Source organism: Prunus avium, chromosome 4, assembly GCF_965620075.1.
Source record: "Prunus avium chromosome 4, drPruAviu1.hap1.1, whole genome shotgun sequence".
In the NCBI taxonomy this organism is placed as follows: Eukaryota; Viridiplantae; Streptophyta; class Magnoliopsida; order Rosales; family Rosaceae; genus Prunus; species Prunus avium.
Genome location: NC_142287.1, coordinates 32866431 through 32884255, shown reverse-complemented (window position 1 = coordinate 32884255; position 17825 = coordinate 32866431). Strand labels below are relative to the sequence as shown.

Here is a 17825-nt window from a genome sequence, read left to right as displayed (position 1 = left end):
AGTGTTAGTTGAGACGGATCAAGACTATTTTCAGTGTTAGGAAAATAGCTGCAAACTTAGCAAATATGTGATTTGGAAATAAATCAACGTTTTAGTGTTCTTCCTCTATAAGAGGTTCAGGACAAGCTGAACTGAAAAGTTTAACATGAGGATTGGTTATTAAAGGTGCTTAGACATTAACATAGTATAGGCGTCGGTTTTTGTTCGGTGCATAACGCCATTTCACATCGTCCAACTAGTACATTGTTCATTCATAATGGAAGCTTGGGTCTCCGGACTTAATACATTACTGACTCCAAGCACAACAGTATCATAGGAGATTCCAATGAAGCAGACTATTCTGATAGTTTCTTATCATTGATGCCTCTGTATGATGAGAACAAGTCAGAATTTAAACGAGTCCAAATCCAGATTCAATGAGAACAAGTAAATTTAGGCATAGCCTTCTTCCATCAAAGCTGGAGTTTCTTTTGGTTGTTTGAACTCAATACAGGTTATAATTTAGTTTGCTCTCTTGGAGATTCTATTGCCCAATTTCCATGCTTCCCTATTTAATGCACAAGTTTCTATTTTCACAAAGCTTGGCTTTTTTCTAACGTCTTAGGCCTTTTCTCCCAGAACTTGAAGTGCAAAGCTCTAAGTTCCAGCATCTTCTCAACCTCTTCAATTGGAAGCCCCTTTGTTTCTGGTACATAAATGAGGACAAAGATCAAGGCTAAAACAGAAATGAGCCCGAATATCAGGAATGTCCAAGAAGTTCCAATTGCCTGGGTTAGAGACAGGAAGGACTGAGCAACAATGAGGTTTGAGATCCAGTTTGCAGTAGCTGCTATCCCTCCGCAAACTCCGCGATACCTTAAAGGATAGATCTCAGAATTGACAATCCACGGGACGGTGCCCATGCCAGGAGAGAAAAATATGATGTAAAGTGCCAAGCCAGTTAGTGCAAGCCAACCGTATTTGCTTGGACATCCTCTTGTGTACCACAACCTGTGTTCTGCATGGCAGGTATCCTTTGTTGTGTCATTTGAGATCAGACAAGCTCCAGGAAGTAGCTGCAAGATATCAACGATAACGATGAAGATGATGTGTGTGACCATAGCAAGATAAAACAACGAAAGAAAAAATCCTGGAAAACGACCAATGTATAGGGAAAATGTGAATTACCTTGTCAGCTTTTGAAGCACAAAATCCGCAATCTGGAGAGGAAGACTTCAAACACTTCATGCAGTCCCAAGCTGCAGAGTTTCTGGCTGAACTATAATCCGGGCAGGTGTAGTTTGTGAAGTGAGACGTTTCGATTGGGCTAACAAGAGGAGAATGGGAAGTAGTCTCATGGAAAACCGCTGATAAAAGGCCAAGTGAGATAATAACTCCACATAAACTGACGATGAGAAGCTTCTTTCTGCCAGTCCTGTCAATGAAGTATATGCTCACAATGGAGCCCAAGGTATTGAGACCAGCAGTTACAAGTGAGAGAAGCAATGCAGTTTGATTGGATGCAATCCCTGCCAACTGAACTATAGTGGGACTGTAATACATTACTGTATTTATGCCCACAAACTGCTGGAAGACCTGAAGGCCAACACCAGCAATAAGTCCTCTTCTCGCTGTTTTCGTTCTGAGGAGTTCGATAATGCTAATTTTGTTTGAAGAACCTATTTCTCGGATCTCAGTTTCTACGGACTCCTTTAAAGCTTGGATCTCTGCTTCAACCTCATCAGCTGAGTATATTCTCCTCAGTATGGTTTTGGCTTCTTCTTCCCTCCCCTGTTAGTAAGAAAGACAAGTGTTCAATACGATAAACCTAAACCAAATGTGTGTATAAATATATAAATATGTAAGTGTTCAAGCCCTTATCATCAAGTCTTCATTGTCTTAAGAACATGTGTGTAACCTTTTGATATACTTGATATGGAGTGCTTATATATGCATAATCTTAACACTTAATGATTAAGATCAATGGAAACTCTGCTACATATACGTATTCTTAAGTAACTATTTCAGGGAAACACAAAAGACTAAAATTACTAGGCTTATAGTGCAAAAATAGAACCTTGCGGAACAGCCAACGAGGAGATTCTGGAAGAAGCAGCATTAGGATGAACTGAAGCAAAGCTGGAATTCCTGCAACACCAAGCATCCACCGCCATGTCCCGGGGGCCTAAACAAAAAACATCCACAATTTAAAGTTTAAGTGCTAAGAAGCCACTGAATAAACCAATTAAGCATGAAGAATAACACCCTTGCTTACCTTGGTGAAGGCCAAGTTGATGAGGTAAGACAGGAACTGGCCGCCAGTAATGAGAAACCCGTTGGTACTAACAAGGGCACCTCGGATTTTCGCAGGAGAAGCTTCTGAGATGTACAGAGGAGCTGTCATTGATGCCATGCCAACACCAAGTCCAACGAAAACCCGACCAACAATGAGAAGGGCTGGGTTAGGAGCAGAGGCCATGACCACAGCACCAATGAAGAATAAGAAATCTGCTATAAGAATTGCAGTTCTTCTTCCAAACCTGTCATTCAACCATCCCCCTATTGCAGCACCAATGATGGCTCCAGCCACCGCCATGCTCACTATACTCTCCTATTTATTTGACAACACCATGCATATTGAATGAACATCTTTACTACTTTAAATTGAAAGTTGGTTTCTGCAACTTAGTGGCATGGTTACATTGAAAGAATGACATAGAAACATGAACAAATCCCATTTGCTCTTAACAAGTTGGCTAAATTTTCACACATCTTATTAACAGTTAACAAGGTAGCTAATTTTCAGATGAAATTTATTAGTCTTTTTTTAAATTTTTGTGGATTGCCCAAGGTTTGTTGGGCCCATCTTTGGCTTTATGTACTTAATTGTAGCGGTGGAACCAATTGGGTTTTTGTTTGTTGGTCAAATTGAAGCTCAAGCCAGCATGTGTCAGGCTGAAGCATCTTTTGGACTGTTACAAACTTACACATTTAAAATGGATTAAACATAATAATTTATTCAATCTGTGCTGAGGTGTATTATTTTTGTCGACCAGCACAAGAAAATTACAAGGAGAACAACAGATGATTGAAGTGGGAAGAAGAAGAAGATAAGGAACACAACACAAGAAAGAAAGCTTGGATTATGTGCTGTGTGTGTTTCACTTTCACCTCACCTGCAAGACAGTCTTTCTATCCACAGATTTGAAGTCATCTCTGATGTAAAGAAGAGCTCCTGATATCACCCCTGCATATGTTCACCAATTTACCCACAGTTAATTCACAGTGAGTCACTGAGACACAACATAATGGCATATGAGAGAGAGAGAGAGAGAGAGAGAGAGAGAGAGAGAGAGAGAGAGAGAGCAGAGCAGAGCATTTGAGCATTTGAGTATTTGAGTTTTGACCTGTGTCATAGCCAAAGAGAAGGCCACCAATTCCAGCAGAGAAAGCTAGACGAAGTACATACGGGTTTTTCCAAGCCAAAGAGAAACAGTCTCTGAAGGCTGATGCATCTGACTCTACATGTACTCCTTCCATTTCTTTACAAGAAAAAGAAAACACAGAGCCAAAGACTTAACCTTTCTCTCCTTTTCTATGAGAGAGAGGTGTACTAGGTAGCCATAGAAGGGCTGGCTGATTGGTTTGAGAGAAAGTGAAAGAAAAAACTAAGTTTGGGTTTTCCAAGAAGATGGAAGCTAGGAGAGAAAACTGAGGAGGGAGTGAGGCAGCGAAAGGCAGTGAATTTATGTTTGTTTTTCTGTTGGACAGAGAGAGAGAGAGAGATGGATGGATAAAATTACCCAATTAATTATAAATAAGGGAGAATTTGAATTTGAAATCTGTTCATGAAAGGAGAAAAAACAAAAAAAACCCATTTTAACTCAACAAAATTCATACAATGTCAAACACATCAAGAAAAAAAAAAGGAATTTTCTTTATACACCAATATACCTTCTAACATTGATCCCATACATTTTTTTAAATATATTTTTTTCTGAGAGATTGATTGTAAGTGCTAATAGAGTCTCATATTTTTGGTGAGTATTAGGTACTGTACACTCATAAAATTCATTAAATTCGTGTTGTCCTAAAGGGTTGTCCCCCTTAAAAAGATGCAAAAAATATATTAAAAAAAACTTGCCAAGTTATCAAAGTGCATGCAACATCAAGTCATTGACAAGTGGAACGCCAAAATGGATAGGCTCTCAACTCCTCTGAACCGACTGACATGCATGCAATGCAACAAACTATTGCCACTTTGCCTGTTTTGAAAGGGTTTCTTTAGCATGAGATCAGACTAATCAATAGGTGCCCAATTAGCATACGAAACATATACATTTTATATCACTTGATTGTGTGTTTCATGGAGCTGTTATTGACACTTCAAAAATGTTATCATGCACTCTATTTTTACGAAAATTTAAGAGTTGAAAGTTCAGTGCTACTCATCCTCATAAGAAAATTCTACAAGATTGACTACGACGCATAATTTTTTGATGCATATCGAATATTTGATCAGTATACGTGTACGTCACACCAACACCAAAACAAGAGGACTCTCTGCAATACGATGAGTAGGAATTTTTATAGCAACACACAGATTGAGACTTCCAGCTAGCTTTTCCTCACTCCACTCGAGTCTCTTTTTACTTAAATATCTCTCTCTGCTACTGCTTGGCAAAAGAGTGAGCATGCTTTTTGTTTAGATTATGTTCAAAATTTGAACATCCTAACACAGTCATGGCTACGAAATTAAAAATTGTTAGCTTTCGTGTCACAACCTGTTCCCCATTTGGTATTTTCAGCTTGGCAAAGCTGTTGTTTGTTTGTTTCTTAATCTCTTTTTCATGCATGAACTCATGTGATTGATTAACTAATCATACTGTCAATTGTTTAATATGAACGATTATCATGAATTCTAATATGAAATACTTTGAGGATAAGATAGCTGTAAACAAGCACAAAAATAGTCTTTTCCACTTGTCCCATTTTTTATTATTTTAAATTCATTTATCCTAATTTGGCCTCATTTTGTTCCACACGATTAGATTGAATTAGATCGAATTGTAAATTGTACTACTTACCTTACTTACCTTATCATGGAGGTTAGAACTTAGAAGGATGGGTTATAGTGACGAGGGGATTTTTAATAGTCGTCTGATTTAGTGCATAGTTATTATTAGACTGTTGGATTGAACTCCCTCATTGTAACCCTTATCCTATTGATCAACGGAAAGTGGCCCAAAAACCCAAGTGAAGAGAACTGTGAAGACAAGGCCGTAGGCATTTGTTGATTGAGAATCCAAAGGTGAAATTCAAGCCCAAATTAATAAGTACAACTCCAATATGCTTGTCCAAGTATATGAATGTTGTTATGCACTAAGTTGTTATTATGTTCGGGATTGCTTTTCTAGGATGCACTTATGCTCATATGCAATTCTAGCAAAAGTGCTTTATTATAAAAACCTTTAAATATTCATAAGAAATTAGCATATACTTCTCCATAAAGTGTTTTTATGACGCATAAACACTTTAAAATTTTTCTACTAAATGCATCAAAAAACGCCTTTAACCCTTCCGAAAACACTCCCAAATTCCAAGCAAAATATAATTTTTATTCATCATATGTGGAGTGTCGAATTAAATTCATGTTAGAAATTTGTCCAAGTCTCCAATAATGAAATGTGTGCTCTAAATCTATCCCATGCATCCCAAATTACAACAAGTTGAGGATATTATCTGTCCAAATCTTATATATATATATAGAGAGAGAGAGAGAGAGTGTGTGTTCTTTCACAAAGATGACAAACTTGCAAGAAACATAAATTTAGCACCATCGATTACAAACCGTCTGCAAGTTAAATAAAACCAATCTTTATATATCAAGGGAAAGCCGTATAAAATGGAGCTCCTAAAATCTACCAATCCAAAAACTTCCTCTCTCTTCTCTCTCAGATTATAACCAATGAACAAAAATACGAACTGTTGCATTTTCCCTCCATCACAACAGCTAGCAACCAAAACCAATTAACCTAAAAACCTCCTTCTAGTCACATGATTTTAAGTACTTTCATTGGGCTTTTATCCAAAATGCTCACATTTGTTACACACAAAACACCATCATCAAACTCTCATGCCTTGTAATTATAATGGATACAGAACTCCAACTCATAAAAAACCTACCTGCATTAATACTGCGCAGAAATTCATCATCAAACTGCAGGCCTGACCCCGAAATCGAAGATGAACATCGATACACAAGCTTGAAGGATATCATATTGAACTCGCCACAACACAGCACCACAATCCCGGAGGAGAGTGACTTTGAATTCGACCCTTCGAACATCACGATTCGAAACCAGCTGGTGAAGCGTGCAGCCTCAGCATATGTGCAGTCAGCTGCAATACTGGCCAGCAGTCGAAACCAAAACTTCATTGTGAGCTTCTGGGGGAGGCTTAGGGGCAATGTGACATCAGGTTCACGCTGGTACGCTTATGTTAGGAGCCCAATAGAAGCTTGTTTCAGGCCTATTTTGCAGTTTTTAGCTTGCATGGTTGGGAATGTGAGGACCACATTGATCAACATTCCAATATCTTGAAGCTAATATATATAGGGTGAATGTTTCTCTTCTCCAAGATGGGTTTATTTTCTTTTGGGTTTTGTCCTTAAATTTATAGGCTTTCAGTTCCATTTGTATGTAACACAATGTTGGGTTTGTATTATAATTTCTGAGGTACATAATGTAAATTATGCGTAAATAGTTGTCTATAATTTATGATAAAAGTATATATTTAATCTTCTGCTAACCCATTCATTCATGGTGATGTCACCATAATTGAGCTAATTTGTTGCTCATGGCCTTCATCTGGGCTTGTGAGTCGAGAGCCAGAGCTGGGCAGGAGGGCTACATTTTCTCCAACCCTGTCACATGATGTTTGGTCTAATGAGGGGCCTATTGTTGAGCGGTTCAATTCGGCCGCCCAACTCACCCTCTCATTGTAAGCCCCTCGTTGCAGTCTCTCTGTCATCTCGGCCCTGGTGAAGCAGATATTGGGTCTCATATAAGGACACCATGGCCTAGTCCTTCTGAAGCAATCTTCTTAACTCATGATTAGGCTTTTCTCTTTAGATGCGCAGAGGACTTATTATTAATCACATGCAAGCTCTGTAATTATGAAGTATACTTATTCAACACTCCTATCCTACGCATGCCTTTTTGATAGGCAAATTTATGATCAATTAACTCCCCTGTTTAGCACAATTTGGACATTGACAGGCTTTATGGAATTCATAATTGAATCTGACAGCCAATGGATATAAGCAAGCACAATAATTATCTTGTTTTATTGAATTTATAAATAGCTTCAAAGGCTACAAAAACTAGTCGACGTTGAAAAAGCCGTACGAGGCTCACGCGTTCAAACTTTAAAGACATGACAAACAGAGTGTGAGTAAGCAAAATGCAGCAATGCTCCTACTCTATATATCCTCCTTCTGCTCTTTGTCCCCCCCCCCCCCCCCCCCCCCATCCAAATCCCATGCCTTTTACATTTACATTTACAATTACAATTACAATTAATTTGGTCACTTTTCTTCTCTTTTCTTTGCTCTCTCAGTCTCTCAGTCTCTCAGTCTCTCTCTTTCTCTCTGTGCAGCTTGCCTCCTCCCAACCCAAAGTATTTTTGTGTGACCAAGCAAACTTTTAATTTCTGTTGGGATATTTTTCCTTTCTCTCTTTCTTCTGTTTCTCTCAGTGGCCCCCCCACCCTGTAACATACAGTTTATAAGAAAATGATCATCGAAATGCATACGCCTTGTGGGTTTTGTTTGACTGGACGCGTGTACGGTGGATGATCAATCATGCATGGCATTGGTATGTAAAACCCTTTAAAACCCACCCTTCCATTTTGCCCAAATCCCTCTCTCTCTCTCTCTCTCTCTCTCTCTCTCTCTCTCTCTCTCTCTCTCTGTGTTTTATTGGGATCAAGTGCCCTGCTAGCTGCAGCCCTGCCCTTAAAACCTTTTAAATTTTAAGGTGGAAACGTACACTTGAAGAGGAAGAGGAAGAGGAAGAAGAAGAAATTAGTACAGCTTAAAATTATTACTACGCCCTCTTATTTTTCCTCGTTTTCCAAGGTGCAACATAATAATACACAGCTCTTTCTCATCTTTTTTGTTCTAACTTCTTACCACACATTTCTAAAGTTTCTGCCTTTTACTTTGTTTTCTTGCTTCTCAGGCCCTATCTTTTTCCTTCTCTCTCAAGGAAAAGAAAAAAAAAATATCATACCAGCAATGCAGGTGGCAAAGAAATCAGCAGGGATTCCAATGGACCCCATCACCATGGCTGCTGAGTCAGGAGCGGGGAAGCTGGCGGAGAACAATATCATGGGGGCGATGATGAGCCCTTACGAGATGGTGAGGCAGCTGGGGGCGTGCAACGCGGTGGTGGTGTTCAGCATGAGCGGCTGCTGCATGTGCACCGTGGCCAAACGCCTCCTCTTCAGCCTTGGGGTCGGCCCCTCCATCATCGAGCTTGACGAGCACTTGGCGGGGGCCGACATACAGGCCGTCCTGTACGAGCTGGCGGCAGACGGCCAGCAGCCGATACCGGCCGTGTTCGTGGGAGGGAAGTTCTTAGGTGGCGTGCAAGGGCTCATGGGTTGCCACATCAATGGCACTCTCGTCCCACTCCTCAAAGACTCCGGTGCTCTCTGGCTCTGATCATCAACATCATCATCATCATCATCATCATCATCACCGCCATGATCGTCATGTCATCATCTTAAAAGTATTTAATTATTAGGTTTTATTAATTTCTAGGCTTATTACATATATAGTCTGAGCAGTACGGTGGTTGTACAGACTATATGTAGCCGAGCAACTTAATATCAATATCTGACAGTTAATTAGTATTACAACCAAGATTATATATGTTGCAATAATATTTCTCTCTATATTAATTTCTTGTTTTTTAATACACGCCATATTAGAGAACGAGGAATTCGAGCTACAACCTCTTTCCTTATAATTTCTTGTTATAATAAATTGATGTTACATACGCACAAATTTTTTATTTTTATATTTGTGTTTAATTAATTTTATGATATTGTTATGTTCTGGAGAGGAAAAACATGTACATATATAAGATAGTACCTGAACTGCATGTCGCCGGAAATATGGTATATCGATCGACGATATATGGAATAAATTCAAAGGGGGTGAAACGTCAGCTGGACCCACCGGACTTAGCCGTACTGAAATACTGGAGAGGGCATGCATGCCATGCGAATACTGCAACTGCCTGCAGTTCTCTCTCAGGCTTACATATTTGCTAACGGTATCTTTGAAAGAAAATCATAAGCATTTGACCCAAACTCTGCTTTTTCTTTTTCTTTCTATTTTCTTCAATTACTTTCTTTTTCATTTACCAAAAGTAAATAGTTAAATAAATAAATAAATAAGAGGTTTTTTTGTTTGTTTTTGTTTTTCTGGTTGAATAAAAAGCATGTGCTTTTACTATGGTTTAATAATGGTTTATTCTATCTCAGAAAAGAGCAGACAATATGAGTAAGAGAGAGAAAGAAAGTGGCTCTGCCGCAAATGTGATGAGAGAGAGAGAGAGAGAGAGAGAGAGAGAGAGCGAGCTTTCAATGTTTTGTTTTATTTTGTTGAATTATTTTGTTTAATTTTGTTTTATGTGAAATGAAAATGGTTGGTTGTGGAAAGGAAATCAGAAGATATGAAAATTTTGACCATGATGTGTTGCCATTTCCTGAAACAGAGTACATGTGAGGCCTCAAGAATCCCCAACATTTTTGTTTTCCTGACCTTCATATCCATTGGGATTGACCACTTTCAGAACTGATCTTCTTCTCATTTGACTCTTTGACTAGCCACTACCTACTATATGACTATCTACTTTCATTCACAGATAATGTACTTTTCATTTTCATTCTCTGAAAGTTGAAACATTTCCAAGAACATTAATTTACTCCATTGAAACACCCTATTGCACTTTCTTGTTTAATTTCAAGTAAAAACAGAAAGGAAAACAATACATCTTAAAGTTTCAAAGGAAAATGTTCGAGGAACTAACGAATTTCCCAATTGTCTCTCTCACATTACGTGAAACTCACGAGATGATAAGATCATACACTATCCATATAGGGCTTGATTTATGTGAGAGAATTGAGAAAATAGTTGGTGTGTGTAGCATTACTCATCACATACATCTTTTATATTCAAATGGAATGGGCTGGACCTTGAAGGGCTCAAGACTAGAGTTGGAGGGGCGGGCTGGCGGTGGGATTTGGAGTGGGTTGTGTGGGCTTAAACCAACTGAACATCAACGCTCATAACTCTAGTGGTAGAACACTTTACTCCACATTTACAAGAAGAGTTCAGTCCTCCCTCCCTCCCCTAATTTCCCTGAACCAACAAAAACCTAAAAAGAGCTCATCTCCAACTTGAAATGGTAACCAGGCATATATGCAAATTTGGGCTTTTGAACCAGCTCAGCCGAATATTGGGCTCAATTTCAGCTGACCGGCCCATCTCATAGAGCCCAAAATACTGAGCCCATTTACCAATGCCGCGGATTTTCTATGACTTTTCCCACCTGCCCATAGTCGGCCGTTGATTTTCTCGGAATTTTCCTTTCGCCCATCGTTACGCTGCAAATCAAACCAATTCTCACGCAAAAACCATCAAACCCCACAAAACAACGCCTAAAACTTTTAATTACCTCTTTGATCTTTCCAATTAAAACTAAATCCACTGTAATTTACCTCCTGTATAAATACATTTCCTTACCAGCTAAGTTACAGAGATCACAAGACTCAGACTTTTCCTTCTCATTTTCTCCGGAACCAAGCAGGGTGGGTTTTCGAGAGTTTTAAGGTTTTTGTGTACCATTTGTTGCAGTAATGGCTGGGCAAAAGGGTAAAACAAAGCGATGGGGTTGGGCCGTCGGAGCGCTGATCGCTGTCTTTGTTGCCGTGGCCATGACATCGAGAACTGCTCCTAAAATCTCATTCTTCGGACGCTCTATTAAGCCTTGTAACTGCACTCAGGTACGCTTTCTTGGATGTTCTGTTTGGTTACCGAGAAAGTAGAGAAATGACGTCCTGTGGAACACGGGAGGTTTAAATTTTGAAACTTGATCGTGTGTTTATTTATGGTATGGAATTTTTGAACTTTCAATTTCAGGTCATTGTGACTAAGATGGCACATTGTTGAATTTGGGATAATTGGAATTGTGTTAAATTGAAATCCTGCTTTGCATTATTCAGACGAATGCGAAGCTTCTTAATTCATGAAATGGAAATGATGTATTGTTTGAATTATGTAAAATGGGACTGGATATTAGAAAGACTTTTAATTTTTTTTTCTTTTTGTAATTGGGATTATGATTTTTCTGCTGCTTGATTTCCCCCCTCATAAACTGTGCAGGAAACACATAAGTATAGTGGGATAGTGGAGGATTGTTGTTGTGATTATGAGACCGTGGACCATATTAACAAGGAAGTTTTGCATCCATCACTCCAAGAGCTCGTTAAAACTCCGTTCTTTCGGTATTTCAAGGTTAGATGATTTCTATAAGTTGGCTAGATTTGTATGCTTGTTAAGAAAGAATGAAATATACTATTCTAATTTTATTATGATTAATTAGTTAGGGACATATGTGAATCAGACTGATAAATGATGTTTTAATCTGTTGTGAACTTTGCTGCTGTATGTCATTCTTGAAATGTATTATTATTTTACTACTCTGTTGTTCTGCAGTGCATCTGATTTTTCTGAAGCATGGTTGATAAAATTTGTTTTAGGTTAAGTTATGGTGCGACTGCCCTTTCTGGCCTGATGATGGTATGTGCCGTCTGCGAGATTGTAGTGTATGTGAATGCCCAGATAGTGAGTTCCCAGAATCATTCAAGAAGCCCCATCATGGCCTTCCATTGGATGATCTTGTTTGTCAAGAGGGAAAGCCTGAAGCAGCTGTTGACCGTACACTGGATAAAAAGGCATTCAGAGGCTGGACAGAAACAGACAATCCCTGGACGAATGACGATGAGACAGACAATGGTACGTATCCTTGCTTTTCCTTCTCAGCTTACCAGTTCCGGTTCTTATATGATAAGTTATGTTTGCAGTTGAAAGCCTCCTGCCAGTTGTATTTTCTTTGAAAATTTTAGTTTGTATAATGCAATTTGAATTACTTTGGTGTAAAGAACACACTTGATGATTCACGATTTGAATGATTAGAATAGTTTATTGAACTTGCAATGATTGGTAGCACATTTATATTTGCAGCTGAGATGACATATGTGAATCTTCAACTGAATCCTGAACGGTATACTGGCTACACTGGTCCATCAGCTAGAAGGATATGGGATGCTGTCTACGCAGAGAACTGTCCCAAATGTAAGCTTTTACTCTCTCTGTGCCCCAATGCTAGTGAAAATGGTTGCATATTTTCCTCAATTGACTCGTGTGCTTAATTTGAAAAGTACAAGTTAGCAATTCCTCCTTTGAGAAATCTTTCAGTATAAACACTTCTTCTTACAAATTTTTGGGGCAGTTACACTGCATGTTTCATTGTATCTAAGACAAGATTCCACCTGAATTACTAGTCCTTATTATGTGAATGTTGTGTTCACTTTCAACTTCTTCTCCAGATCCATCTGAAGAGTTATGCGCTGAAGAAAGAATTCTGTACAAGTTGATATCTGGTCTTCATTCCTCTATTTCAGTCCACATAGCTTCTGATTATCTCCTTGATGAAACTACACAAATGGTACATGTTCTGATTCATCATTTCCTTTAAGACTTGTATTTTACACAGAAAACAGACAGTTTCCCTGATTTCTGAAAGATTTCATACTGTACCCATGCCCCATATATTTTATACCCGTGGATCTTGATAAGAAATATCAATGGAAAATCCCTCTTTATGATGCCTGGAACTTTGTTAGCATATGTGACTTTCTTTTATATTAGGTCAGCTGTTCAGAATTTAAATAAGTCTATAGTGCTAACCATCACTGCCATTATCTCAGCAATGAATTTCTTTAAATAAAAAGTTGGCAATCTTGGCTGTTTCGTTATTAGATGCATCATGAAGGCAACCATAGTCTTTCACTAGACTTATCATTTACATGCCTTTACTTTAAGATCTAACTTTATTTTCTTCTTTCTAAAATTTCTTTTTCAGTGGGGTTCAAATCTCCCATTGATGTATGATCGGGTCCTAAGATACCCAGATCGTGTCAGAAACTTGTACTTCACGTTTCTCTTCGTTCTCCGAGCTGTGACAAAGGTGAGTCTAATAAGCTTAAATTCTTTTCAAAGCATTATGTTTTGCTTACTTGTAGGCATACTGAGCATACTAACGGTAGTTTTCACTTTTTGTATATTGTTACTTTTGATATTGTTTATCTTGCTGAGATAATAATATCAATCTTGTTCAAATGTATTTAGGCTGCAGATTACTTGGAACATGCTGAATATGACACTGGTAATCTTAATGAGGATCTGAAGACGCAATCCTTGGTCCGACAGCTACTCTATAATCCCAATCTACAAGCTGCATGCCCAGTCCCATTTGACGAAGCTAAGTTGTGGAAAGGACAACGTGGACCTGAACTGAAGCAGAAAATACAAAATCAGTTTAGAAACATAAGGTTATTTTTTGGGCTTAGTGTCTTGATATTAATAATGGTTCATAAGTATCATTTTTATGTGACTATGATTTAACTGTTTGCATTGTCATTGTAGTGCACTGATGGATTGTGTCGGATGTGAGAAATGTCGACTTTGGGGGAAGCTTCAGGTCCTTGGTCTTGGCACAGCACTTAAGATCCTCTTCTCTGTTGATGGTCAACAAAACACTGATCAGACTGTAAGCATCTCTTTAAAAGCTAATTTTATATGGCTTTCAGGTGAAGAAACACGTTTTGCAATGTTATTTAGTCAGGTCTCAAAAAATTGCTTATGGACCCTTCTTTATCTTTGATTTAGAGACATGTACTTAAGATAATAACAGACAAAAGTAGATACCAAAATTTTGAACTATTTTGACAAAGATTTTGAACAAATATATATATATACATATGTATCTAAATATTTTTCTGACAAAGATTTTGAACAATTGTTAGTTATTGCATATGGTAAAAGGTTCTAATTATGAAACTAATTATGGAACTCTCTGCAAGCAATGTCGACATCATTTCCTACTTTGTTAAATGACATAGCATGTACAAACTTCCCATCAATAGTTTTTTATTTTTTTTGGAATGGACAGTCTGATCTTTACTCTGTGAGTCATGCATGCACATCCATATGTTCTTTGTCATTTGTGATTACATCATTTGTAGGTGTAATTGAGTGTCCGACATACCTTTTATTTCGACTGAAGTCTATATTGTATTGCTCTTCAGCTGCACTTGCAACGGAATGAAGTGATTGCCTTGATGAACCTACTCAATCGACTCTCAGAATCTCTCAAGTTTGTTAATGAAATGGGACCCTCAACTGAAAGGCTAGTAGAAGGGCAGATTTCTCCACCCACCGCCCCTAGTTGCCCCATACAAAGGATGTGGGCATCTTTAAAACCTAGGTATGCAACTTGCTGTTAATATGTTTAATCTCTCTTCTGCTGTAGCACTTTGATTATTGCTGTTATTAAGCTGATTACCTCACTTGCAGGTAAGGAGAACTAATCGGTGATACCTCAAAACAGCACACTTCTAAAAATAACTTAAGAAACCCAGTTTGGGTTTTCAAAAGATTGACCCATGGAAGGACAGAGGCATGTAACAAGTAGATGGCTAGATACAGAGATGCGTACAAGAACCTCAACAGATGCGAACATTGTAAATTTTGTACTTCATTGAATTTTGAACTTTTCATATAACATTAGCACGACACTTTTGTCGTTTCACAAAAGGTTTGCTGAAAGTTTATAGTAAAATTTGGTGGCCAAGGACTTCGACTTCACTTGTAGCAGAATGAGTTTGTCGAAGTCCAATCCAATCTTTCTTGTTTCACTTGGCTCTTCTTTCTTGTGAGGGTAATGAAATTGTTTTATGCATCATTCATTGAAAACCTTGTGATGTAAGATTTTCTATATGATCAAGGGCCAATAGCGCCAGTAGCGCCAGCTGAATTTAGTTCTTTTTGTTTCCATGGGTAAAGTAATGTGTGTTTAAAATTGTTCAATCTGCTATGACATGATCTGTCAGCCTTTTTTGTATCCAGCAAGCAAACCACTATTGATGCCCTATCTTTCTTCAGCCAACAATGCAACCTAATTTGCACAAATAGGATGCATTTTGACAGATAGTATTTTGTTAAATCTGAATTCATGGTGGTTGCACTGATTAAATACGATCGTACAAGGTAGATCACTAAAACACATTTCTTGCTACCCAACGGATCTGTCTGCCTATTTTATGCTACTTGCTAGGGGTCTGATAGGTGCTTTGGCAATAACTCTCAAGATATACGATTATAGAAGGGGCTAAACATATTGTCAATACCACTGATCAGCTAGTAAACCCACAAATGAAGCAAAGCTACATAATTAGGCAAAGGAAGCTCCCTTTCGGTTACCAATTTTTACAAACTACTAGTTGTGCAACCATAGTGAACCGCAATAACCGGGCACTTTGTGCATCATTCAAAATTTACATAATATATCATATTGATGAGGAAAATGTGGGTATGTTGTGTTGTGCTCAAACAAGTTGAAAGTCAGGAACTACATAGCAAGTACACTCCAAGGGAGTTTTCTGTGCAGATTCGACTGTAAGCTGCACGCAACAGTATCAGCAGCTAGCGGGTTTTCTTTAGCCGCTTGGGGGGTCGCATTGTCTCCTTCTTCAAGTCCTCTGGAGGTTTCAAGTCAATAAATGGCTGCAAGCATATTTAAAATCCACCAATGGTGAGAACCAATCAAAAGGCATGTCATCATTCTGTAGAACTTAAAACCAGCAATCATCATATACAGCAGTGCAAGTGCTTAATCATGGATTCACGGCATACAACCATGAATTTTTTCAATTGACAAGAAAAACTAAAGTGGGTGCCTTTCAACCATATTATCCAACTAAACCATATGACGGCATTTTATTTTCATAAGTACAATAAAAGTAACAATGCGAATGACCAGCCAGAACCAGACCTTATGACCATCCAGTCTAATTTTCAAGCCAAATAACCTTTTAGATTCTGGACCTTCAGATATAGGTCACTCCTGCTCACAGTTGTTTAAAAATTATGAACCAGAAGATTGACAAAGACTAATAAATTTTTTCAAGGGCATAACAACGTTTGTGCTTTATCAACGCTAAGACCTAAGAGATCCACCAAGTCATGTGAATGGGAAACAACACTTGATCAAATTAGTATGAGAAACAAGAGGGCACCATATCTGACCTCATCACATTTTCTTTGAAGTTCCAAGAGCTCTTGACAGTATGCAAGGCATTCCGCATGGTATACAGCAGCTAACTCCTTTATCAAGGCCTTTCTTTTAATGATGCCAATCACTTCAAAAAAGAATATGACAAAAGGTTAGAGTCATGGCAGAGGTTCACTATAATAAATCCAATTGTTATCAGCCATAAATTCAAGTGAAATATGAAAAAGAAAACAAGAATTTATCTTTTGTTTCCTACTTCCGACAGAGAATAGATTACTTTTACCCGCATGTAGTTACACAGGATTTGCAATCACTGAGCCGATGTATCAAGAAAAAAGGAACAAGAATTTGAGCCCGAGAGAAAATTTAACAGACACCAAATATCTAAGCCTTAGATTTTAACAATGTGACAACTTCCCAATTAAAAAGTCAAGCACTTTCCTTAGAAAATCAACTTCAATTGTGAAATTCCACATCTTTCAATAAACCCAGATGGGAAAAATACAAATTGAAACATAAAAAGAATCTTAAAAACCTAATCACACTTGCAATTTCAGAAAGAAAAAAAAACCCCAAACAAGAAAAATACAAGAGCGAGAGAGAGATAGAGATAAGTACTTCGACTGGGATCGAATGGGGGAGCAGGAGGGTCGGCCTGAGAGGAGGAGGGTTGCTGAGGGGTCGCATCAGAAGGAGGAGCTTCAACTTGTTCTCCCTCTTGTTGTTCTTGTTCTTCTTGATCCATTGAGGTTGTTTCTCGGAACTCCCAGAATCCTCTGAGGGGAAATCACTAATCAGCAATTGTTTTGATTAGCTCTTACCCGAGTATATATAACTTCTGTGACTTAGGAACAACTCGACAACATTGTACGGCAAAGGAACCACCCTCTACCACTTCACACCATGAACAAGTGTTTTGGGGAATTTTGTATATTTTCCTGTACATGTGTTACGGTTTACGCTTTCCTCTTGCCTTCCTTCTTCCCGCTGAAGTCGATGTAATTGTGTTTGGTTGGGCCTGTGCTCAGCTTTAGTCGTGCTCTGGTTTTCGTTTAGGCTCTGTGTCCTTTGGGCTTTTTGCTAGTTTCGGTTGACTGTGTTTGAGCAACCCATTTGCCTAGGCATGTCCCAATTATTGAAGATTGTACAACATCTCTGGACACCCACAATCTTTTTCAGATTATAGTTCCTTTAAATTATTTTTATCTTAAATAATGAACTAAATATTTGAAATAGAAATAAAAAATGGAAAAAAAATCAACTCCCAACCTAGCCCGGTCTCCCTCTGTTGGCCACTCCACTCCTATGGTATGTTTACTAATTAGGAATTAGAATTCTCATCAGAAATTGAATTCCACTTATGGAGAATTCCTGCGTTTACTTCACATCATGGAATTGAAAAGTAAGTGGGGCCCA

The 17825-nt window shown here is 38.3% G+C and overlaps 4 protein-coding genes across 4 annotated transcripts; 2 read left to right on the top strand and 2 right to left on the bottom strand.

The window, feature by feature from the left end:
• Positions 1-320: 320 nt before the first annotated feature.
• On the bottom strand, positions 321-3836 carry INT2 (inositol transporter 2). Its single transcript, XM_021978497.2, has 6 exons — positions 3387-3836; positions 3156-3226; positions 2255-2590; positions 2057-2164; positions 1168-1770; positions 321-1055 (listed from the first exon to the last, which is right to left on the bottom strand). The coding sequence occupies exons 1-6, from the start codon at positions 3517-3519 to the stop codon at positions 573-575; spliced, it is 1734 nt and encodes a 577-aa protein (XP_021834189.1). The 5' UTR covers positions 3520-3836; the 3' UTR covers positions 321-572.
• Positions 3837-7573: 3737 nt separating this feature from the next.
• On the top strand, positions 7574-8961 carry LOC148295263 (glutaredoxin-C9-like). Its single transcript, XM_088252694.1, has 2 exons — positions 7574-8119; positions 8223-8961. The coding sequence occupies exon 2, from the start codon at positions 8279-8281 to the stop codon at positions 8705-8707; it is 429 nt and encodes a 142-aa protein (XP_088108820.1). The 5' UTR covers positions 7574-8119; positions 8223-8278; the 3' UTR covers positions 8708-8961.
• Positions 8962-10647: 1686 nt separating this feature from the next.
• LOC110774019 (endoplasmic reticulum oxidoreductin-1-like) lies at positions 10648-15166 on the top strand. Its single transcript, XM_021978536.2, has 10 exons — positions 10648-11058; positions 11438-11569; positions 11815-12070; positions 12299-12409; positions 12664-12782; positions 13200-13304; positions 13466-13668; positions 13763-13886; positions 14425-14603; positions 14693-15166. The coding sequence occupies exons 1-10, from the start codon at positions 10912-10914 to the stop codon at positions 14694-14696; spliced, it is 1380 nt and encodes a 459-aa protein (XP_021834228.1). The 5' UTR covers positions 10648-10911; the 3' UTR covers positions 14697-15166.
• Positions 15167-15539: 373 nt separating this feature from the next.
• Positions 15540-17384, bottom strand: LOC110774020 (uncharacterized). Its single transcript, XM_021978537.2, has 3 exons — positions 17028-17384; positions 16424-16536; positions 15540-15901 (listed from the first exon to the last, which is right to left on the bottom strand). The coding sequence occupies exons 1-3, from the start codon at positions 17152-17154 to the stop codon at positions 15821-15823; spliced, it is 321 nt and encodes a 106-aa protein (XP_021834229.1). The 5' UTR covers positions 17155-17384; the 3' UTR covers positions 15540-15820.
• Between the last annotated feature and the right edge of the window lie 441 nt (positions 17385-17825).